This window comes from Melitaea cinxia, chromosome 16 (assembly GCF_905220565.1).
Source record: "Melitaea cinxia chromosome 16, ilMelCinx1.1, whole genome shotgun sequence".
NCBI lineage: Eukaryota > Metazoa > Arthropoda > Insecta > Lepidoptera > Nymphalidae > Melitaea > Melitaea cinxia.
The window spans coordinates 3,360,989-3,386,954 of NC_059409.1; the positions used below are offsets into that span (position 1 = coordinate 3,360,989).

The 25,966-nt window shown below is 37.0% G+C and overlaps 2 protein-coding genes across 2 annotated transcripts; one reads left to right on the forward strand and one right to left on the reverse strand.

The window, feature by feature from the left end:
• Nucleotides 1-12: 12 nt before the first annotated feature.
• LOC123660784 (26S proteasome non-ATPase regulatory subunit 8) lies at nt 13-2,242 on the reverse strand. The gene is made up of 5 exons (XM_045595818.1): nt 2,018-2,242; nt 1,763-1,938; nt 1,258-1,465; nt 632-802; nt 13-208 (listed from the first exon to the last, which is right to left on the reverse strand). Exons 1-5 carry the CDS (start codon nt 2,123-2,125, stop codon nt 65-67), a joined length of 807 nt encoding a protein of 268 aa, XP_045451774.1. The 5' UTR covers nt 2,126-2,242; the 3' UTR covers nt 13-64.
• A 1,709-nt stretch (nt 2,243-3,951) lies between these two features.
• On the forward strand, nt 3,952-25,552 carry LOC123661094 (centrosomal protein of 164 kDa). The gene is made up of 16 exons (XM_045596097.1): nt 3,952-4,183; nt 4,554-4,665; nt 5,679-5,826; nt 10,232-10,685; nt 11,028-11,241; nt 12,202-12,518; nt 12,956-13,142; nt 13,610-14,540; nt 14,958-15,135; nt 15,396-15,553; nt 16,299-16,454; nt 19,803-19,903; nt 22,510-22,693; nt 23,596-23,701; nt 24,796-24,867; nt 25,434-25,552. Exons 1-16 carry the CDS (start codon nt 4,117-4,119, stop codon nt 25,505-25,507), a joined length of 3,459 nt encoding a protein of 1,152 aa, XP_045452053.1. The 5' UTR covers nt 3,952-4,116; the 3' UTR covers nt 25,508-25,552.
• The last annotated feature ends 414 nt before the right edge of the window (nt 25,553-25,966 follow it).

Sequence of the window (25,966 nt, forward strand, 5' to 3'; positions counted from 1 at the left end):
TTAAAACAACTCTTTTAGGTATTTTTATTTGTAAAATTTCAATATTTAAGCACTAAAATTACATTTACACAATCATTTCAAGGTGTCTTGCATATTCAATGGTTTGTTCTGCAAGCTCTGCCGAGGGGAACACACCAGCGGCGGCCGCACAAGTTTCTTCAGAAGCATTGAAATGATAACAATTGTCAGCACCGAGAATCCAGTTCCTCTAAAATTATATTAAAATATAATTTTTCATTAATTGCACATAAGAAATTAAAATTTGGAATAATTTTTTTTAAAAGGAAGCAATATTTTACTAAGATTTAAAATAAATTATGATAAAGGGAATAATAATATTACATTTATACCAAAACAAAAAAAAATTGAATTAAATAGTATTGAATTACATTTTTGCCGTCTGAACACATTTTTACCAATTTATTGTAGTAAGAATTACTTCATTTTATCCTTATTGCAAGCAATAATTGAATCTAATTGAATTTAAATTTTAATGGAATAAAAAATCTGTGGATTCAAGGTCAAAAACTAATTGAACAGAAAAAAAAATTCACACTGTGTTACAGTAAGTTATTAATTGTAAGTTTTACAATGAATATTCGATCCAAAAATTAAAAATATATAATTTCACCTTTCTTCCATACTCTAGTATAGCTTGTTGAGATGGTAGGTTCAGTCGCCGTGCTGCCTCCGTAATTGATATACACAAGTAAGCTTTCTCAATACAAGCTGCTATCTCTCCTCGGACTGTATCGAGAAGCGTATCCATGAACAGGGTGTAGCTCTCAGCAGGTACATTGTCCTGTAAAATATATTACTTTTAAGGAAATATTCTCATTAAAACTCCAAGTTTTAAGTTAGTTTTCAATATAGTTTAATAATTTTTATATATTTATTTTAGGATGTAAATACATATATTCTTATACTGTTACGAATTTAAATAACTAAAATTTAAAATTAAACTAACTACTGTTAAACTGTTTGTGGACATCCAAATTCATCTTTTTTTAGTTTAATAGCTTTCAACAGTGCCACTATTGACATTTGTACTCTATAGCTCAGATGATATTACCAGTAACACATGGAATTTGTAAGTTAGTTTGTTACAAAAAAAAAAAAATTTACATGCTAAGAGTATTTTAAAACTACAAAAGTATTTTTTAAATTAAATTACATGAATATTACATTATAATTCTTTAAAATAAACACTACCTGTTTTCTAGTTAGAAGAAAATCCTATAAAGGAAAATAGTATACCTTTGCCAAAAAGATCTTATTGTAGCTTCCCTCCATGAGATACTGTTCCAAAGCCAATGGGTGCCTCACATAGGGATCTGCTCTGATTACATCAACTGGCAGACGCTCAAGTTCTGTATGGAATTCGGCTACTCGATTTTGTGACAATAGGAAAAGTAGATTTAAACCCAGTAACTGATACATAAATGCTGATTCTGGGAGATGATCTCTGAAATGAGCATATTGACAAATAATTAATTGCATACTGCTCACACATATATATATTAATTTATTGATAAGGATACAATTTAATTTTTTTCTGGCCAGAACTTTATGTATTTTTTTTAAAGACCTAGACAATATTAAATTTTGAATGTGTAAGTTGATATGCGCTGTGGTTAAATGTTAACAATTGTAACTTGACACACAGAATGTTAATAAATGAACTTAGAAGGTTGTGTTACTATTGTTACTTTTGTTTTTATGTTATTAGCAATTCAAATAAAAACGAATACACTATACTTACTTGTAATCAAAATAGTAACATTTCAACTGAGACATGTATCTTTCAAACGCTTTCACGTCTTTAGCGGCTACGGCCCACTGTGCTCCAATTTCCAAAACATCGCGAGCCAGTATCAACTCCTTTTGATTAGCCGCTGTATTATTACTAGGCAGGAAAGTAAGATGAGTTAGTGCTACCTAAAAGAAAAGTAAATTTATTTTATTAAGAAACTTTATTAAACGTTTTATTTATAATTGGCAAATTACGCTCGGTTACCTTTATTTTGTTCAATAACTCGCCGCATTTGTCAAGCTTGCGAGGTTTCTTTGCCCACTCTGTTTTCAGATTTTGATAAAGAGACGCTACGTCCTTTACAGAAGCCATTTCTATGCTTTTATTTCAAAATTATTTGCAAAAACCCTTTGTAATCAGACTAATAGCTTGACATTACAAAAATACATGACAGTTTTAACAAACTTGTGAGTGTGATCAAACGGGCAAGTCATTCTGAAGTCATTCTGTCAAAAACTTAAAACCTGCAGCGATAAAAGTTAAAACAAGAGAAGTATAGACAATTCAGAATAATGAAAAAAATCTATCAATCCCAAGGATCAAGTAATTAATCAATACTAATACTATTATCTATACATCTGTACATCTGTACAAATAAAATTAGAGTGTTTGTTTGTAATATTAAAATAACAGCTTTTTACTTAATGAAAATGGATATAGGTATCATCATCATCATCATCATTACAGCCTATACAGTCCACTGCTGGACATAGGCCTCCACAAGTTTACGCCAAAAATAACGTGAACTCATGTGCTTTGCCCATAGTCACCACGCTGGGCAGGCGGGTTGGTGACCGCAGGGCTGGCTTTGTTGCACCGAAGACGCTGCTACCCGTCTTCGGCCTGTGTATTTCAAAGCCAGCAGTTGGATGGTTATCCCGCCACCGGTCGGCTTTTTAAGTTCCAAGGTGGTAGTGGAACTGTGTTATCCCTTAGTCGCCTCTTACGACATCCACGGGAAGAGAGGGGGTGGCTAAATTCTTTAGTACCGTAGCCACACAGTATACAGTGTAGGTATACAGGTACATAACTACATTAAACCAAAATGACATTTTTTACAATTTTTTTCTGTCTGTCTGATTGTTCTGGCTAATTTCTGAACCGGCTGAACCGATTTTGATAGGCTACTTTTATTTTTAAATTAACTTATTTTATGTCTGCGAACTGAGCAATAACTTTTTTCTTAAATTCCACGCGGGTGAAGTCGCGTGCACAGCTAGTTATAAATATGAAAGTGAGATTGTTTGTTTGTTCCACTTTTACAACTCAACGGCTTGACCGATAGCCATGAAATTTAGCACACACTTTGCTTAGAGGTCCAGAACAAACATGGGCTGCATATTTCACTGGGAAAAATGCATAGTTCTCGTGGAATACCAAAATGTTGGCCCAGGCCATTAATTTAGGCGACATTTCTTCGAAAGTTTGAATAGAAAGACGAACATCTTACGATTTCAACGAAGAGTACTTACCTAGTGAAAGAATTGCGAAAATACCTAAAAATTTACTTAGTTATGGCATTTTTGAAATTGGACCTTCTACTATCCATACTAATCTTTACTAATCTATAGGTACTAATTATTATTATTAATGTGAAAGTGAGTTTGTTTGTTTGTTTATTCCACTTTCACGGCTCAACAGCTTGACCGATTGCCATAATTTTTTTGGAGCTCGTGGCTTAGGTTACTTTAGGCTTAGAACAGACATAGGCTACCTTTTATCCCGGTAAAATACACGACTCCCGTGCGATAGCAAAGTGTCTTTCCAGGCTCAGCAGAACATTTCTAATTAACCCACATTTCTAAGAATGGTAAGCCGAAGATCTGATATCCTTATATAATGTCCCCGCGAGGTGCGAGAAATAATTTGAAATATAAAATTATAGGTATTATTAATAGGTACATTGAAATATTTGTAGTTTATGAAATATCGAATGCAATATTTTATAAGGTGCACTGAATGCACATCGTACTAATTTGGAATGTTTATTTTTCCTCTTTTGGTGGTTGTTTGTCACAACACACACAGTTTTTTCACGATTTAGTTTTTTTGGAATTAAATTGTTAATATTTGAATTGTTATTGATTATTGCAATGGTTTCACCGTTTCAAATTAAATCTAATCAGTCATTTATCAGTAAATAGCAACTGTCGCCTGTCACACGGTTGTCAAGAATTTCTTTAGCAGGCGATGTCTTATTCTCTGTCGGTTACTCAATAATGGATAAAGAGATTTTTAACGATAAATATGATTTAGATACGTGCGGAATTGCTTTTAAATGAATTAAAATATGAGATCTAATTATGAGTTCGCCATCGGCCGTGGTGTGCCGTGAGATATTCGATGAGAACAGTCAGCCATCTGCAGAGGGTTTGTATTGTTTGTATTTTATAAGAAATAAGAAGATATTCTTTTCATTGAAATTATTAAGCAGATTTTCATTTTATAAAGTAGTGAAGTAATAATAAAAAATGTCTTATTATTATAAGCCATCATAGATAATCGGTATATTAAATATATAATTAATTATTCTGTGATTAATCTTATTTATTATTTAATTGTTAATTAATTTTTGTTTGTTTTTAATTATAGTTTTTTTCTTATTTTATTTTTGATAAGATTTTTAGTTCTTTCTTGTCTTAGCCATCATTATCTTTATTTACTCTCCATATTAAATATATTGAAGTACTCTTTTTGTCTTAATTTTTTAATTATATAGATTATATAAATTATTCAACAGAAATATCCGATTATGCCTGCCAGTTGGGCATTGATCCCGAAAGTGAGAGCCATCTCTTGCCATTGGCACGAGATGGACTCATGCAAGCATTACCAGCACCATGGAAAGCCTAGTGAGTATAACTGCAATAGATTTTGTACAAATATTTTTTTGTTTAAAACAATTAATATTATTTAAATGGGATTCAACTATCAAAAATTAAAAATTCTTCAACTCATCTAAAGTTTTTTTAATGTTTTTAAATGGAATGGTATAAATAAAATTCTAAACTTTTATGATTTAGTTTTACTAAAATAATATTTTAAAAATGTAAAGTCAAATCAGTTGTAATCATAATCCATGATTTTAGGATTTCTAAGTAATTTCTTACTTGACTAGCCCGTTGGCGCAGTTTGTAGTGACCCTGCTTTCTGCTCCGAGGGTTGTGGGTTCGATTCCCACCCCGAATCTGGGTGTAATATAAATATTTATTTATATATTTATATATGTATTATTTATAAGTATGTTTATCGAAAAAAAAATATGTAGCTATATACCAGTCGGCTGTTACCTATAACACAAGCATTAAGTTGCTTACTTTAAGAACAGACGACCGTGTGTGTATTGTGTAGATATTTATTTATTATTTATTTGTACATTTAATTATTGTGATAACTTATTAGTATTTATTGTCATTCAACATTTCTACATTCTAAATTGGTGAATTTAATTTTGTGTTCCATCCTAAATTAGCTTGAATCCATAACAATCTAGGTATATTATGTCTGGAGATCAAGGTAGATTAATATAATAATTTCTTTTATTATACTGTGAAGTGACTTTCTAAGCCCGCATCAAGCTTTTGTCTAGCCTAAGCATTGTAAACCTTACAATGTATTTCCTTATTCATCACACGATGTTTAAAATTTAGTCTAGGTACAAAAAAAAAGAAATTATACCATTTACAGGGTTGTAATGTTGGCCAATAGTTTTATGGTAATTAATTTTGTTAATTGCTTTATTGTTGCTTTAATATAAGTATATACAAGTCAATTATATGATTAAAGACAGTTTATGCATTTTGCACTAAAAAACAAAAAAAGTGTTACTTTAAATAAAAACTATAATATTATAATTTTTTAATAGTTTCGACGAGAAACTTCAAACCCATTACTATTACAATGAAGACACGAAGAAGACCCAATGGGAACATCCGTTAGACCATGTATACAGAGAGCTTGTGAAAAAGGCCCGAGATGCATCCATGCAAGATGACACCTGTGCGTCAGTGCAGGTATGAATACAGTTATTTTATTATCTATTAATGTTTTTTTACTGAATGTAATTTTGGAGCGTATATTCTAGCAGACACTTGGATTTTTTTTACACTGGTCAAATTTCAAGTTTATTTCTTAGATGTTTAGCTAGTTTGAAAAAAATATTGCCATGTATTCAAAAATAGTGAAGTTTCAAAAACGTCAAGAAACCCTGCATATAAAATTTCACAAAATTTGACAAGCCCGGTAAATTTATTTACGTTTAATAATAATTGTGTTTGCTCGCAAACGAAAAAAAACCGACTTCAATTACATCGCAGAGTAATACAACGTAGATCGACGAAAAAATAGTAATACTTTGTTCGTATTCCATATGACGCGACATTATAAAATTGTAGAATTATATAATGTTCTACTGTTATTTCTAACATTTTGTTAGCGATTGAAGGCAGAAATTTCATAAAAGGCCCGTCGTCGATTCGCGCGAAGCGCTGACATCGCTTATTACGGCGGGTTTTTTAGTTGAAGCGGATTTATATTGAATTACGGTTTATGTCTTTTTTTATTAAAAATATGTAATGTTCATGTTTTCACACAGCTCCGATGCACGACTGGAGTTTACCCCTTCAGATCAACTGTCTAAATACTAAATAGGCACAAAAAAGCTTACTAGTCTAAGAAATATATTATTACTATATCAAATTGTAAATAAATGAATCAATAACGCCATCTATCGGAACCTAATTGCGTTATTAGAAAACGTCTGAACGCCATCTCTAACAAGGTCATTCGTTCAGTAGATTTCACTGTTCAATTTTTTCATTCCGGGGCCTTAAATGAAAATCGATTCTTAAAGAGAAAACTCCAAAAACAGTCAAGTAAATACGCCATATCAGATATAGCTCAAAAAGTTCGAGTCAAATCTCAATTATATTTAAATGGGACCACATGACAAGCGCCACCTATCGATTAAAAAAAGAATCATCGATATCGGTCCACCCAGTAAAATAGTAATGAGGTTAATATAACGTTGGTCGACGTAAAATAGCCAAGTAAATACCCAGTATTAGCGATAACTCAAAAATTAAAAGCTCAAATATATTTATAACGAATAAACTGCTACTCTCTACTCTAGTGGAATATTGTAATTTGATCGATAGTGAACGAAGTAATTTCATTCAATTTTGATAGATGGCGTTGTGGCAAAGTATTGAACATGAACACAGTCGTCTTAACATCGTCATGTAAATACGTGTCATCAAAGATTACTCAAAAATTGCTCATTATATCTCAATCATATTTAAAACGGACGACATGACAAGTATTAGCTTTTGATTTATACAAAAAAGATCAAAATCAGTGTACCCAGTAAAAAGATATAACGTATAATACAACGTAGGGTGACGAAAAAACCGTCAAGTAAATACGCAATATTAGATATAACTCACAAATTACTAATCAAATCTCAATTAAATTTGAATGGGACCACGTGACGAATAGTAGCTTTTAATTTATATAAGAAACGTCAAAATCGGTGCACCCAGTAAAAAGTTATGAGGTATAATACAACGCAAGGTGACGAAAATAATGTCAAGTAAATACGCGTTATCAAAGATTAATCAAAAAGTAGTTATCAGATCTCGATAAAATTTATATGTGACCACATGATAAACATCAGCTTTCGATTAAAGTAAAAATTATCAAAATCGATGCACCCAGTAAAAAGTTATTGCGGATTTTCAAGAGTTTCCCTCGATTTCTCTGGGATCCCATCATCAGATCCTGGTTTCCTTATCATGGTACCAAACTAGGGATATCCCCTTACCCAACAATAAAAAAATTATCAAAATCGGTACACCCAGTAGAAAGTTATGTGGTATAATACAACGTAGGTCGACGAAAAAAGCGTCAAGTAAAAACGCATTATTAGATATAATTCGAAAAGTAGTTGTTAGATCTCAAATAAATTTAAATGGGACCAATCGGCACACACCACCTTTCGATTAAAACAAAATTTGTCGAAATCGGTCTACCTGGTCAAAAGTTCTGATGTAACATACATAAAAAAAAAAAAAAAAAAATACAGTCGAATTGAGAACCTCCTCCTTTTTTGGAAGTCGGTTAAAAAAAAAAAAGTTATTGCTATATTAGTCAGCTGATACCTATAACATAAGCATTAAGTTGCTCACCTTAGAAAAAGACAATTGTGTGTTTGTTAAATAAATAAAAAAAAAATGTACAATACGTGATGAAATAATATTTTTATTAGGAAACTTTGTGTCATTTTAGTGTTTTCTCTTCTGGACATAGAAAATCGTTTGTAATGTTAATAATTAATGAGGTAGAAGTAGTTGCGGGTATTATCTAGTCTATAATAAAAAAATCCACTGTCAAATTACATAACAAAAATCTATACATATAATAAAATGGTAGGAAAGTCAAAACTGTACATTAAATATTTTTTTAAAAGAATATTGGGTGTGATCTACAGTCTACACCGAAGCAAAAATTATAGTTTTTAGAATTTTCGTCTGTTTGTCTGTATGTGTGTCCGGGATAAACTTAAAAAGTACTGCATGGATTTACTTCAAATTTGGCACGAATATTATTATTAGTCGGGTCAATATATAGGCTACATAATATCACGCTATCACCTACAAAGAACCTTTATTTCTTCAACGCATTCTACAACAACGTGTAATCAACGACGCATATTTGAATGTTGTTGTTATTATGTTAATAACCATGCTATAAGCTAGCTTCACACTATAAATAAAGTCATTCTGTAGTATATTTAGTATAGGCATTGCACCCGTGCGAAGCCGGGGCGGGTTGCTAGTATTGAAATATGGCTTAAGATACAAAGATTATTGTATAATTATTATTGTATACTAAATTAATGCTTGTTCGTCGTAAATAATATCATAATGCCTAGATAAATATTAAACCCAGACTTGGAGCTGGAATCAAACACAGTTCTGTGTCTCAGTCTCTAGAGCGAAAAGCATTTTTACCACCAATAGAATCAATGAGCAAGTCAAATATGGAAACGGTTTTATTTCTTCTATTTTCCCCTCCCAGACTAAAGTAACCTAGTAAGATGGAGGAAGGCCTCTGAAAAATCTTGCTATACTTGTGGTGAGGCAGTAGGTACTGCTAGGCATGACAGAGTACTTGAAGTCATACATGAAGCAGTCTTTCAGTAGCTAGAGCCCAAAAAGGATTGACCACAAACGACAAATTGCCTTTCTCAATCATAGGTACTACACCTGATTGGACTATTTTAACGTATGACCAGCACTATAAAATACCAGACGATGTTGGTGTTTCGTCATCCAGACCTGACGTATTCCTCTTTTCTAGACACATTAAACATATAATACTAGTAGAGCTCATTGAACCGTGGGAAACCAACATTCCTAAAGACCACACAATAAAATTAAATAAATATTACGATCTAAAAAACGAACGTACCAAAAATGGTTATGTGGTTAATTTATACGCGGTAGAAGTAGGAGCGAGAGGTATACCAGCAAAATCTCTCTATAATCTTCTGAAAGCCTGGCCTAATTAAAAACCTTGGCCTGTCGAGAACTGCAGTAAGTTGTATTTTAGAACGAGTGTCCAAGGCTGCACTAACAGGTTCCTGTCAAGTTTGGCTAGGCAGGGCCGGAAACTCGAGCAGTGAACGTGAGCGTTGATGCACATCTCAATGAGGGCCTCCTTAAACCTACACCTAGCTCGCAATTCCTGGGAACTGCTCTGAGTTTCTCCTTCTGCAACACGATGGACCCGACACCCGCACGGTGAATTCATGTAATGCTAAGAAGTTTGTCTCTCAATGGGATTAAATTTTCTTACTGAATAATGTATTGATTTCAGCAAAAATGAAGAATTAGTATTCAAATATTCAAATTGACAACAGAATAATTACGCAAATATGTTGAATACTATTGAATTGTTGTATTTCTGTCTTAGCATAAGTCTCTGTGTAGTCTGAAGATACAAATTAGTATGAAATTATATAAATTAAAGTGTTATGTGTATGAATTATTTTTAGCAATGGCCTAAACTCTCTATCGAAACAAACTAATGCGCATGTGCTAAATAGTTATAACAAATTTTTTGTTTTTAAAAATATGACGTTTTAAATACTCAATTAATTACAAGTTTTATTAATTTAAAATATAATTCAAAAAAAAAAAAACATACCATTGTAGTCTACTCTTTTAACTTCCTTATTTAGTTAACTATTTTATGAGCACCTAGACATAATAAAAAACTGGGACTATTCTTAACTATTACTTATATCTAATTGTGATTTACATAAGTGAAACCAATAACTGCAATACCTTACGTGTGTGTTAGTTATTAACAATATCAATATGTTATCAAACCATAATTTTTCTCCATTCGATATAGGAACTTCTTACATCAGAAGAAAATACAAAAAATCTGGAACGCGTCGAAACCAAAGTCGAAAGTGAAGATGAAGATTTAAGCACAGATAGTGAACAACATGGATCAGATGTAAAAGATCACACAAACGCAACATTAGTGCCTGGGAACCGACGCTTAAAACCTTTAGGGAGGCCACCGCTTGCACCAATTTCTAGACTTGATAAAAAACTGAGTGATCTTCGAATTTCGCCCTTAAGACGAAGCGTGGAAAATCCAGTATCGGCCAAACCAAGTCTTGTCAGAAATATTTCAGACAGGGATATATTAAGTCGTACGTTGGAAAGGCCTAAAATGTTGTTTAAACAGCAATCAGAAATTATTGATTTGAAAATGCATGTTCTGACTAGTCCTGAAGAGGAACATTTTAGTCCTCTGTTAGCTTCTGCTAAAGTAGAGAAAGGATTGCCTTTGACTGGTATGTATTTTCGTTAATATTTCAGCCAAATTTTTAACATTTTCTAATAATATTTGCCACATACGCCCATAAGCCATACGCCAGTCTATTCTCTTCTGACAACAGCTTTTCGTATTTATAATAGGTATAAAGTTGTTTTGATATTTTTTTGTAATATTAACGCAATTTTTTGTCGAATTTTAAAATCTTACAGTTCATCTCCTTGGAGTAGTAATATTATTTATGTTTGTTACTCTGTAATATGGGCGCTGTTTGGTGTAGGACAATAATTAAATAATTACCTTTGATTTTCGTGACCAATTTTAACTACCATGTATTAAAGAAAATATCAATCGATTTCAGGCAAAGGCAGTATGTTCTTCAAGATATCTCGTTCGAATCTTCCTAGTCCAGATACAGAAAAATCGCTCCATTTAGACTCCGTTACTAAAAGCGATCCGCCAAAGGGTATACTTAGAGAGAAAACGTCTGATTTGCTTCATAGAAAGACTGAAAGTTTAGTTTTGGGTAAATCGAAACAAACGCCAAGTTTCGAAGAGGATAAGAAGAGTGTGCGGTTAGTATATAAATGATTTATCAGTGGGCCTCTTGGCATAGGCCTCCTCTAATAATCTTCTCTGTGGTTTGTCCTGAGTTACCCGTCTCCACCTTGGGCCAGCTGTCATTTTGAGATCATCCTATCTTATGCACTATCTTCCAGGGCTTCTCTTCCCATCTCTTAGCTCCACTCTGAAACGGCCTTACACCATTTTACTTTTTTGTCGCGCATCATATGTCCGGTCCACCACTTTTGTTGGTGGATGCGTAGTAGAATATCAGGTAGCTTAGTTTTCATCCTGATGTCGGTATTTCTGACTCTATCTCGAAGTTTTGTCCATACTTTACTGCGCTCCATTGCTCTTTGACATTTGGCAAGTTTGTCTCTTAGAGATTTAGTGAGTGCCCATGTTTCACACCCGTAAGTTAAGCATGGAAGGATGCTGTGTTGAAAGTTTTTCTTTTAAATGCCATGCCCAGGTCCTGTGACTTCATGATTTCCTTAAGTGACCAGAACTTCTAACCGTTGGCGATCTTTGTATTTATTTCCTTTGCTGTTAGGTCTTTTGGAAATATAAGCTGGCCTAGGTAGGTATATTCATCAAAAAATTCTAGGGTCGCTCCGTTCACGGCTATGTCCACCTTTGTTGTATCAGGCATTACTTTGGTCTTAGTAAGATTTATTATCAGTCTCATCAACAATCAACTTTCTCACTTTCCCTGTTAAGGCTTTGTATCATTTGCTCTAGGATTTCTGGCTTCTCCTCAAAAAGAACTAAGTCATCCGCAAATCTGAGATGGTTCAGCCTGCTTCTAATTATCCTGTATTAATAATAGTTAAGATTATATTGAATGTTTTTTTTATTTTCTAAACCACTGAATTTCTCTTGTAATGTATAAAATGTTATCATAATTTTTCTTTTAACTTTCATTAGATGATTGACAGTCAAATTAAGTTAAATATTTATTTTATTTCCAGATTTAAATTAGAAAACCTACCTGAGCCAACAGTCAGTCCAGGATCGAACAGTTCATCAGAACAAAACGACGCACAAAGTTCGATCATCAGCGTAGCCCCCACTATTCCATCACCTGTCATTCCTTCATCACCTGTCATCCCCCCATCACCTATTATTGCCCCTTCGCCTGTCATCACCTCATCACCTATCACGTTAGCGCCTATAACTCACACAGTTAATACATTGTCTCCATTAGTGTCTAGACCCCCACTACCCCCTAGGATTGAAAGTCCTAGAGAAGTGAAGAGTGTTTCCAATTCAGAGAGGGAATCTTTGGGTAAGAAATTTTGTATTTGTTGTGGTGTATAGAATTATTGCATATTCGTCATCACATAAGTAAACAGTTTATGATTTTTTTTTGTCAAATTAAAAAAAAATATTTTGGGATCAAATCATTTGCAAATCTTTCGTTTCCCGAAAATAGTATGTTTATTGCCATACTTTTACCTAATTCTGAACACTATTTTAATAGGTATAAACGAAAAAATTAAATTGTTTGAATTCATAGCCTGTTTACCAAAACCGCCCAAGTTAATTAACAACATATTAAATTATAATTTTGTTTTTTCTCTTTAGTGAATTTTAATGTTATGATGATACATAACGTTAGAAAAAAAAAAAAAAAAAAACTATTGATACATCATATTCATATTATATAATTAGTACCAGAGCTATACATACATATAACAAACAAGTATACATTTATTTATTCAGATAGCGAAAGCCTAAACCGCGGTACGTCACCTCGAAGACGTCTTGTAAAACCTCCGCCAGGCGACTACATAAAACCAGAACTATTTCAGAAGAATTTTCAGAAGATATCGGAACTTGTTCGACGCACGGACATCGAACCCCAATCCGTTACAGATGAACCAATTTCGGATAAAGAGTCGAGACCGAGGTAAGTAAAATAAAAAATGGTGTAGGAAGTTTTTATCAAAAGTAACCAAGAATATAGTTATTTATTTAGTTCTATGTAATATAACTGCAACTTGGACTCGCAAACATTGAAATTACAAAAAGTTTTAAGATGCTTCGAAATATATAATATTGCAGCTTTTTCTTCGATTTTATACGGTCTAAATAGCTATACTATAATATTTTTACGCATCTCTTAAGATTAAGTCAATTTAACGACATATGCTTTTAAAAATTGACTTTTTGGTGACTTGATTAAAAAAGCTTGAATTTTTTCTAATAAAATTCCAAATTTAATTACAACCTTATATTATGTAAATAACCTTTAAAACGTTCTTAAACAGGCAATATAAACTGTATTAAAATCTGGTGTGTGGTTTAAAGACGAAACATGTTTTTACTTTGTTATTATAATACGATTATAAATGATTATTATACATTCCTTTATAGGTCACCAATGATACCTTTAAAAAGTAAAATATCAATAAATTTAATGGAAAGTATCGAATCTGAAACGTCTATCGATTCGCCAGACAGAGAATTCGCTAATTTAGATCTTAACGATTTAGATGATTCAAACGCACAGACTAAAGAAGACATAACAAATGATAGTAAAGAAAAAGAAAAGGAAAAAAGTCCACGCGTCGAAGAAAATTCCGATAAAACGCATTCCAAAACAGAATTAGTACAAAGATCACGAGACATTCCAATACCTCAGATAAAAGTTCCTAAATTAGAATTCACGCCAAAACAAGCCAAATTTACACATTCCGATTCTGAAGATTTTAAAAAATCGATTAAAGATGAGGAACCAAAAAGCAGTGCTAGGTCTAATAGCATTGATATACCCAAGGACATAAAAACTCAAATAAAATTATCACCTACGCCTAGCTTATCAGAAAAATCACCTAGATTAGAATTTGCGAAAAATTGGTCGAGTCCCTTATCAACATTTAAACCATTAACTAAAACTATAATGCCTATGAAATCCTCTGATTCAGCATCTAGTTTAAGCAAAGGTTTGACTAGTCCTAGATTAGATGGAGTTATATTATCTCAAGGGAAATCTAGTTCAGATAACGTAGTTGTAGTATATCAGTTTGAAACTCAAGACGATAGTCCAAAACCTATAAAGTCTCCGTTATTATCCGATATGGGTATGAGAGAAATGTTTGAAAGAAATAAACAGGACGAAAGGAGACGATTAGAGTTTTCGTTGCAAAAAGAGTTGGAGATAATGAGAATGGAGTTCTCGGCGAAGGAGAAGAGGATGAGAGCCGAGTTGCAGGAGGATTTGAAAGAGGCCGAAGAAAAGTTTTTAAATGAGAAGAAAATACGTTTGTCGGAACAGGCGGAAAGACATCGCCGAGAGATGGAAGAGGTAACTTAATTTCTATTAATTAGCTAAGATAGAGAATAAATTTTATCTGGATTAATGGAATTGGAAAACTATTTTTAATACAGTTGCTCAAAAAGTGGCGTATTGCAGGGACGTATAGCGTTCGGGATGTGGGCTATTACATACTCGTGCTTTTTTTTTACCTTTCCCGAACTCGTGCGTTCTCTAGACATTTGTCGGAACTATTTGCAATGACAGCCTTTCCACACTTGTAATGAAATATACTATACTTATTTAGTGAGTTTAAACATTTTTTTACGAACCTGAAACTTCGCTCAAATCATTCTTTGTCTACAAAGTTGTAGCACCAACCAAATTTTTATCGAAAACATTTTTCATATCTCAGGCGATATAAGGAATAATACATTAGTATTTCTAATATTATATTTATTGATATAGGCATTAACAGAAGCCGAACGTATTTACAAGCAAGAATTGCAAAACAAATTGAAAGATTTGGAAAGAAAATATCAAAGCGACGCGGAAGCAGCGGAGAAACAACATGAAAATAATATGGCGAAATTAAGAAATGATTTTAATCAGAAGTTTAACGAATTGCGTGAACAATTAGAAATAGGTAGGACTTTTAAGGCTTATACTTTTTCTAAAATTAATATTAGATTTTGGCATATTGTCAATCGGACTATATTTATTTTTTTAAGTTCATTTTGATTTCAAATTTTGAAACGAATTTAATAAAAATTAATAACTACCAACCGAAATATAATTGATAAAAAAATTAATATGAAATGTCTAATTTTTAGTATAGGTGTAGAGTTTGCCTAATCAAAATTTTAGTATTCAAATGTCTATTACAATATATATTTATATCCACAGATAATGAACGCGCACTTACAGAAATCCATACACAGCTCCAAACAAATCTAAACAGGGAGAGGTCTCATATGATAGAAGAAAATAGGGCTACAATAGAAAATTTAAGAGAAGAACATACATCTAGAGTCACTGAATTGAGACATGATTACAGAGCTGAGGTGAGTTTAATTTAAACAAATAAAGCTACTTTATTATAGTTTTTAATCGACTTAAAAAAGGATTAGGTTACTCAATTTGTCCATATGTATATATTTTTTAACTATGGTCGCGGACAATTTCGTTGTTTATAAACCGATTTTGATGTTTTTTTTTCGTTGGAAAGGAGATATCTCAAAGGTACCATGATAAGGAAACCAGGATCTGATGATGGCATCCCAAGGAAATCACGGGGAACCTTCGAAAATCGTAGTAGCGGCTAGTGTGTTTGTTAATTTTGTTCGTGTACCTACGTTGTATTACTTGCCGATAATTGAAATAGTTTTTTTTTTCGTTTGCTAGCAAACACAATTATGTTATCATAGAGTTTATTATATTTTATTTTTATTTATTTATAATATAATTTTTAATTATTTATATTAATGATTTTTTTCGTCGATAATCATTGGCAGTAATTTTACAACAAGATGTGCTATGTAAATTGACATTCCTCTGCAGCAATAAAACAATATATGGTATATGACGACAGTGAGATGGCAGAAGTGTGATACGCGTCGTTACCTTACCCTTTTTTATATGTCTATGTCGGCTAACAAGCGTGCGGCCTACCTAACAGTAAGCGCTTACCGTAGCCTATAGACACATGCAACACCAGACGCATTGCAAGCGCATTGCCGACCATTTTGCTAACAGTCCCCAGGGGCTGTGGTTATCTTAATCAGCACAGAAATGCGACACTACTTGCAGGTGGAGCGGCTGCGGGCCCAGCACGCGTGCCACCTGGAGGAGCTGCGCGGGCGGCTGGCGGGCGAGCGCGCCGCGCGGGCCGCCGACGAGCGCGCGCTGCACGACAAGTACCGCTGCCTCAAGGAGAAGTACGCGCGCCTCAAGCACGACGTCAAGGTGAGCACACGCACACTCACTCACTCTCGCTGGCGGGCGAGCGCGCCGCGCGGGCCGCCGACGAGCGCGCGCTGCACGACAAGTACCGCTGCCTCAAGGAGAAGTACGCGCGCCTCAAGCACGACGTCAAGGTGAGCACACGCACACTCACTCACTCTCGCTGGCGGGCGAGCGCGCCGCGCGGGCCGCCGACGAGCGCGCGCTGCACGACAAGTACCGCTGCCTCAAGGAGAAGTACGCGCGCCTCAAGCACGACGTCAAGGTGAGCACACGCACACTCACTCACTCTCGCTGGCGGGCGAGCGCGCCGCGCGGGCCGCCGACGAGCGCGCGCTGCACGACAAGTACCGCTGCCTCAAGGAGAAGTACGCGCGCCTCAAGCACGACGTCAAGGTGAGCACACGCACACTCACTCACTCTCGCTGGCGGGCGAGCGCGCCGCGCGGGCCGCCGACGAGCGCGCGCTGCACGACAAGTACCGCTGCCTCAAGGAGAAGTACGCGCGCCTCAAGCACGACGTCAAGGTGAGCACACGCACACTCACTCACTCTCGCTGGCGGGCGAGCGCGCCGCGCGGGCCGCCGACGAGCGCGCGCTGCACGACAAGTACCGCTGCCTCAAGGAGAAGTACGCGCGCCTCAAGCACGACGTCAAGGTGAGCACACGCACACTCACTCACTCTCGCTGGCGGGCGAGCGCGCCGCGCGGGCCGCCGACGAGCGCGCGCTGCACGACAAGTACCGCTGCCTCAAGGAGAAGTACGCGCGCCTCAAGCACGACGTCAAGGTGAGCACACGCACACTCACTCACTCTCGCTGGCGGGCGAGCGCGCCGCGCGGGCCGCCGACGAGCGCGCGCTGCACGACAAGTACCGCTGCCTCAAGGAGAAGTACGCGCGCCTCAAGCACGACGTCAAGGTGAGCACACGCACACTCACTCACTCTCGCTGGCGGGCGAGCGCGCCGCGCGGGCCGCCGACGAGCGCGCGCTGCACGACAAGTACCGCTGCCTCAAGGAGAAGTACGCGCGCCTCAAGTACGACGTCAAGGTGAGCACACGCACACTCACTCACTCTCGCTGGCGGGCGAGCGCGCCGCGCGGGCCGCCGACGAGCGCGCGCTGCACGACAAGTACCGCTGCCTCAAGGAGAAGTACGCGCGCCTCAAGCACGACGTCAAGGTGAGCACACGCACACTCACTCACTCTCGCTGGCGGGCGAGCGCGCCGCGCGGGCCGCCGACGAGCGCGCGCTGCACGACAAGTACCGCTGCCTCAAGGAGAAGTACGCGCGCCTCAAGCACGACGTCAAGGTGAGCACACGCACACTCACTCACTCTCGCTGGCGGGCGAGCGCGCCGCGCGGGCCGCCGACGAGCGCGCGCTGCACGACAAGTACCGCTGCCTCAAGGAGAAGTACGCGCGCCTCAAGCACGACGTCAAGGTGAGCACACGCACACTCACTCACTCTCGCTGGCGGGCGAGCGCGCCGCGCGGGCCGCCGACGAGCGCGCGCTGCACGACAAGTACCGCTGCCTCAAGGAGAAGTACGCGCGCCTCAAGCACGACGTCAAGGTGAGCACACGCACACTCACTCACTCTCGCTGGCGGGCGAGCGCGCCGCGCGGGCCGCCGACGAGCGCGCGCTGCACGACAAGTACCGCTGCCTCAAGGAGAAGTACGCGCGCCTCAAGCACGACGTCAAGGTGAGCACACGCACACTCACTCACTCTCGCTGGCGGGCGAGCGCGCCGCGCGGGCCGCCGACGAGCGCGCGCTGCACGACAAGTACCGCTGCCTCAAGGAGAAGTACGCGCGCCTCAAGCACGACGTCAAGGTGAGCACACGCACACTCACTCACTCTCGCTGGCGGGCGAGCGCGCCGCGCGGGCCGCCGACGAGCGCGCGCTGCACGACAAGTACCGCTGCCTCAAGGAGAAGTACGCGCGCCTCAAGCACGACGTCAAGGTGAGCACACGCACACTCACTCACTCTCGCTGGCGGGCGAGCGCGCCGCGCGGGCCGCCGACGAGTGCGCGCTGCACGACAAGTACCGCTGCCTCAAGGAGAAGTACGCGCGCCTCAAGCACGACGTCAAGGTGAGCACACGCACACTCACTCACTCTCGCTGGCGGGCGAGCGCGCCGCGCGGGCCGCCGACGAGCGCGCGCTGCACGACAAGTACCGCTGCCTCAAGGAGAAGTACGCGCGCCTCAAGCACGACGTCAAGGTGAGCACACGCACACTCACTCACTCTCGCTGGCGGGCGAGCGCGCCGCGCGGGCCGCCGACGAGCGCGCGCTGCACGACAAGTACCGCTGCCTCAAGGAGAAGTACGCGCGCCTCAAGCACGACGTCAAGGTGAGCACACGCACACTCACTCACTCTCGCTGGCGGGCGAGCGCGCCGCGCGGGCCGCCGACGAGCGCGCGCTGCACGACAAGTACCGCTGCCTCAAGGAGAAGTACGCGCGCCTCAAGCACGACGTCAAGGTGAGCACACGCACACTCACTCACTCTCGCTGGCGGGCGAGCGCGCCGCGCGGGCCGCCGACGAGCGCGCGCTGCACGACAAGTACCGCTGCCTCAAGGAGAAGTACGCGCGCCTCAAGCACGACGTCAAGGTGAGCACACGCACACTCACTCACTCTCGCTGGCGGGCGAGCGCGCCGCGCGGGCCGCCGACGAGCGCGCGCTGCACGACAAGTACCGCTGCCTCAAGGAGAAGTACGCGCGCCTCAAGCACGACGTCAAGGTGAGCACACGCACACTCACTCACTCTCGCTGGCGGGCGAGCGCGCCGCGCGGGCCGCCGACGAGCGCGCGCTGCACGACAAGTACCGCTGCCTCAAGGAGAAGTACGCGCGCCTCAAGCACGACGTCAAGGTGAGCACACGCACACTCACAGAGTGAGTACTCTTGCTGACACACTTTCACATACACACTCACTTATACTCACTCACACTCGATCATACTCATAATCACACTCACTCACACTCGCACTCAATTACATACTCAAATTTACACTTACACTCGATTATACTCTCTCATAATCACTCTCGCTTACACTCGAATACACTCACACTCGCACACACACTCACAATTGGTTAGTTGCTAAGTATAGATGAAATATATTTACAGATAGATTTCAGCTGGTAGCGATGTCTCTAATTTCACATTTTAATTGATTATACCTAGGGCTATGCTAGCATGAGCAATTATGATAATCGAATATGTATGTTATTGCAAGTGGCCATAGGCTACGGTATCCGCCAACCATAAGGCACACCATGTGCTTGTTTGTACCTCTACAACATAAAAAATCGTTTATAAAACTATTGTTATTTTTCAGATGTCAATAGAAAGACGTAATAAAAGGCGCGAAATGAGCATGACGACAGGTTCTGAAACGGAAAAATCAAACTCGCACAAAGCAAATCCGCCTTTAGAAAGGTAAAGTTTAATTTTTTATGGGTTTGTTCATAAAAATTGGTGTCTCATATCAGTTGATTTAAAATAACTTAAAATTTGTTAATTCGAATGAAGAAAATAAGTAATAAATTGTGTATTTTGTTGCACTTGCGACAGCGTTATTATTTTTAACGTTCATTAGTAAATCTTGCTTCTAATTATTAGTTTATTATTACCCGACTGCATCTTGTATGTATGTATGTTTGTATGTAATATTCTTTACTACCTCATATTTCCAGAACCACTGAACGGATTTACATAATTGAGGTATCGTTAGGTTTGTCTTAGCTGCCCGTGTTCTTAGATAAGTGAAATTAAAAAACAATCAAACATGGCGGCTGCGCGAAGACATTGTAGTTAATGAAAAAAAAAAATTTTTTCTCGAATACTACAATATAGGTATCAAATTGAAGGGCACAATACAAGGATTTTAAAAAGGTATATCATGATTATTATTACCGTAATACTAATAAAGAAATACAATATTAAAGTTTAAAAAATGTGGACTTTGCTCTTTCCCACGCCTATGCCATGCCAAACTCGCCTCCTAGACGACGATCAACTTCGGGGTGTAGCCTTTCTAATAAAATACAATGGTTAAAAAAAAACATACAATTAAAATTACAAATTAAAATTAATAAATGTCACACCAATTTACAATTACATTAATAAAATCAAATAACAAATACATAATACCAAATACAAACAAATAATTTTAATAATAATTTCATTATATTAAAACTAATAGTTGTTGACTTAAGCAGTCACCTATTTGCTAAAGGTCAGGCTTACGTTGCTTTGAGCAGAGTGCGATCTTTCTCCGGGCTTGCTATCAGTTCTCTTGACCCTAAAAAATTACTTATTCAACCACATGATGTAAACTGTTTTAATGAATTGAACCGATTACGTAATTTTTCTGACTAAAAAGACATAAATAAAATAATAAATAAAAAAAAAAAACAAAAAACCCGCCCGCGTGTTTTTTTTTTATAATTATTATTTTATACTTATTCTATACTCTGTAAGCTTTACAATTAACAACCAGCGCCGGTCTCGCATCGATCCACTTGATCAGACCATTACATGTGTTAAACTGATGTGATGTGATTTTTAAAATAATACACTACTACTACTGGTCGCCCAGTGGTCGAAATTCGACCATAAATAATTTAAATTATAAGTTTGAATATTATCTATGTTTTAATCTTGTACTGTTGTCAAAGACTATACTTCCATAATAAATCGGTGGTAGCTTCACTTTTACAATAATAATAATAATTTTTAAAGTTTTAATTTGTAAAATGACGATTCGAAAGTGCTCGCATGAGGCCTATTTGAATAAAGTTGTTTTTGATTTTGAATAGACAGAAGAGTATACAGGATGTTTGGTGGCGGGTTGGACAAATGGTCAGGGGGGTAAGAGGGGGTCATTGTCAATATATCTGGCCACTTAACTTAAGTCATTGACGTAGTTTTTTACAAAATCTCCAGAATTCATCATTCAAACTCATAAAACACAAAAATAGAGTGTGTTACGTGCCCAAATTATTTTTATTTCTTGTTTTGAATAAATTCTACACTTACTTAAAAACAGGTTTTTTTAACTGCGCGCTAGAAACTAGAGACTGATTCATTTTATCATTTTAAACAATTTTGATATTAATTCAAACACAAGAAATTAAAGAATTGTTCTGTCCTGATCGTTTCGGTCCATCCCGAGGGAGGCCTGCCTACAAGCGTGATACTGGTTCTTGGTCGTCATTAGAGAAAATTAATAATCCCTTGTTTTTTTTATAAACTCAATTCAGAAAACCTTTTTAGTTTTGTTTATTAAATACACATGACTTTACTTACCAATTATGATTATTTAAGTAAACGATTTTAGACCACGCGTAATGTTTTAGTAAATATCTCTACTCAATTTTTTTTTTTGATAGCAAATGATCCATTGTTGGAAAGGACATAAATGCAGGATATTTTTAAAAAAACAGTTAAAACCCTATCGTGTATAGTTTTTTTTATATCACTTTAAAGTTTGTAGTTTGGTAAAATTTTGTAACTCTAAAAAATTTTGAAGTCCCATTTCGTCCATTTTCGTATTTTTTTATGTCACACTTACAAATGAGGTTCAAAATGTTGGGAATTTATTCAAAACAAAAAATAAAAATAATTGGCCCCGTAACACATTGTTTTTTTGTGTTTTATGAGTTTGAATGATGAATTCTGGAGATTTTGTAAAAAACAATTAAATGCTGCATGAAAAAAAAAAATCAAAAGGTCAATGACTTAAGTTAAGTAGCCAGATATATTGGCAATGACCTCCTCTTACCGCCCTGACCGTTTGTCCAACCCGCCACCAAACACCTGTATATGCGTGTATGTGTCAAAAACATGATAGTGTGTATAATATTTTTTTACCTTATTTAATGTATTTTTTATGCATTATTTAAAATAAATATTAGCGTTCTGCGCTCCTTCTTTGTATAAACTATAAGTGTGCGATTTTTCACACTCTGTTCGTGCAATTGTCGTAAAAAGGTGTTCAAAGTTTTTACTTCACGTATTAATACATTGATATCTATTTACAGATGTAAAGAATTAAACGAAACGTCAGTTAGTGTAGTTGTGGAAACTGAACCTCCGAGGGCCAAGAACAACAATCTGACGATAAAATTTAATGACAACGAGACATCGTACTCTGAGAGCAACGCACAAACAAACAATAAGTCAGTTGATAACAACAACTGCGATTGGAAGATGAGGAGAGACAATGTGAGTTTATTTAACACATAATTTCACATTTGAAAATAAAATCTAAAAACTTTATCTCACAAGTAAGTTACTGATAGGATATCAGAGGCTACTTTTAGTAGGTGGCGAAACAAATAAGCCCTAAGGCCTGCTAACAAATTCCAATTGATTTCGATAAGGGTCGTAAAGCACAAATATTGAAATTTGAGAAAATTTAGTTTAAAGTTTTATATTTGTTCAAACTCAATATTTAATAAAATAGGCTTATATATATTTTACAATTGTCATCATAAAAGGAATGCACTGGCGTTAAAAATTTATGTAATTGTGTTTGTTGCAAACGAAAAAAACCGACTTCAATTACATCGACAAGTAATACAACGACGAGTAATACATAGACGAAAAAAAAAAAAAAAATAACAAACGCACTAGTCGTCACTACGATTTTCGAGGGTTTCTCTCGATTTCTCTGGGATTCCGTCATCAGATTCTGGTTTCCTTATCATGGTGCCACACTTGGGTTATCTCCTTTCCAACAAAAAATATATATATATCGAAATCGGTTCATAAACGACGAAATTATCCCCAAACATACATAATATATATTTATACGGTCGAATTGAGTAACCTCTTCCTTTTTTGAAGTCGGTTAAAAAGCAGTTAAAAACGTTTACTGCTCTTGACCTACCCACAATGGATAAATAATGAATTTTACTCTGAATGAATCTCAAAATCGAAGACGCTGGCAGCTGTGTCACTGTTTATACTGTTATAGCTGCCGACATTCTTCTGGATTTGTTTTTTGTTTTGAAGTATTATATAAAATATTTAAAGTTAATTAGTTAATTTATATTAAATATTCAAAGTGTTAATAAATTATTATTTATTCTAACTAAGTTGTGTGCTCACGTGTTGTGCTGTAGACATTGCAGTCAGATACCTCGCAGTCGGGAACGAAAGTTCGTAGTAAACGTGGAGCTGTCGCCTTCCGTGAGCCGCTACGTCGACGTCGCGAAAGAGACAAGGATGGTAAGACTTTAGCAATTAAACAATAATTTAGCTACGCTTTAGCCTGTAATATCCCACTGCTGGGCATGGACCTCTATCCCCATGTAGAAGAAGGACCAAAGCTTAATCCACCGCACTGCTCCAATGCAAGTTGGCTGATGTTCCCTACTATGAGTAATGATCGCTATCAGGTGTACATGATAACAACCGGGACCGACAGCTTGACGTGTTCTCCGAGGTACGGTGGGGAGGCCCACAAGGACTAACACCCAGACCGGAAATAAATATTTGTATAAACACAAATTTCCACTCCGAGTGGGAATCGAACACGTGACCGTCGGTGCTTAGGCGCCGCTGACACGGCACATACACAGCATTACATCCGAGGTGTCTTCAAAATAATTTAGCTATTAATAAATAAATCTCTTGTCACAAAATTGTGTCTCAAGTTTTGTCAAAGTTCTTGATCATGCGCGGTAAATTCTTTCAAGACCATTCCTTTACAATTCGATGTCAGTATAAAAATATAAATACGGCATTAACGGCAAAAAAAAAATATTCATTAGATCTCGCTTAATTTAAATTAGACAACACGAGAAGCGCCAGCTTTCGATTATCAAAATTAATACATCCACTACAAAGTTATGATATGTGACACACATAAGAAAAAACGCATAAATACAGTCGAATAGAGATTACATTTTAAGTATAACTTTTAGCTGTGTCAATTAGACACAAATAATTTCGCCAAAATCACACGGAAACCTTCGTTTTTTTTTTTAATCCGGTTAAAAATATAGTTAATATTATTTATCGTTGTGTCCATTTGTTATAAGTATTCTTTGACGGTTCGCAGGAAAGTGGACATAAGGTGCCAATCAAACCACTAATTGCAAATTCATGCGACGTTTCGATCCTTTATTGGACCATCATCAGGCATCTAAAATACATACAAACATTGAAGAAAGTTAGTTGCAATTAGTGGTTTGATTGGCACCTTATGTCCACTTTCCTGCGAACCGTCAAAGAATAGTTGATATTGTGTGTCACAATAACACAGCGCAACAACTAGCAATAAGAAAGCGCCTAGTTGATCTCGATTATTTGTCCAACAGGTGCAACAACTGACTGTCAAGATTCTTCAGATGCAACTACAGCTGACGAAAAACCAAAAGAAACAATAAACGGTAAGTTTAATTATAAAATGTGGAATAATAAATTCGTATAAAATAATTATAAAATTAGTTAGGTTTTGAAGAAAAGATAGGATGGTTATGTAATCTATACAACAATATATGCTTAAACGCGATTTGAAGGAAACAAAAGTAAATATTATAAATTATACATATATACATTCTATAGGTTCTGGATCAGGACTGACTAATAATGTTTAGTGTTATATTTTATTTAGATGTTAAAGTAACAATGAGTTAAATACTGGGTAACCGTAAAAGTTAAAAATACCCAACTTTTTTTAAATAGTGCACAAGTCGGTCGGATAATATTCCGAGGACATCTACATTTCGAGAAAACAATGCCTAAATGTTCTTTTTCATAGCTGAGGCATTTGCTTTGCAATGAAACATTTAGAAACTTTAAGTACAATTAAGTTTAAATGTCATGTAGAAAAAATACAAAGCTTAGACCTTTTTGTCAAATCGAGATTTAATATTTACGTTAGGATTTATTTGAGTTTTGCAAAAAGTTTTTATGTAGATTTTGTCGCAATATTAAAGTTTTCTTTATTTTCAAGGTCACGGTCGTCGCAGATGCTTCACGAGATTAAAATCAGCATCCACGTCACGCCTTAATTATTCACCGAAGTAAGCAATTTGTTTTAGAACGAGAAAAAAAATATATGTCTAAAATATATTCTTGGCTATTTATTTCTTCCTCGCTGCGAATGAATGATTGGATGATGAGTCTAGACAAAACGATGTTTCTTTTGGAGACTATAAAACTAGTTTTTTGATTTTTTGCCAGTACGATGAGTAATATTGTAAATTCTCTAATAATCACACTTTGTCTAGGCTTTGAGGAGTGAATAAATGACTGCTTAAAGTTAACCACAAACTGCTCAGTTTCTGCACATTGATCTTACTTTAGTAAATTCTATTAAAATATGCTTGTGCTTGCTACTTTTAATTTTATACTTCTTGAATCTTGAATAATATATAAATCAAAACTTTGAGAATTATACTAACTACTAGTCTCTTGTGCATCATATTGGCTCTGCTAAAATTTCATTCTAAAATTTCTTGAAAAGTTGGATTAAGACTTTAAGAG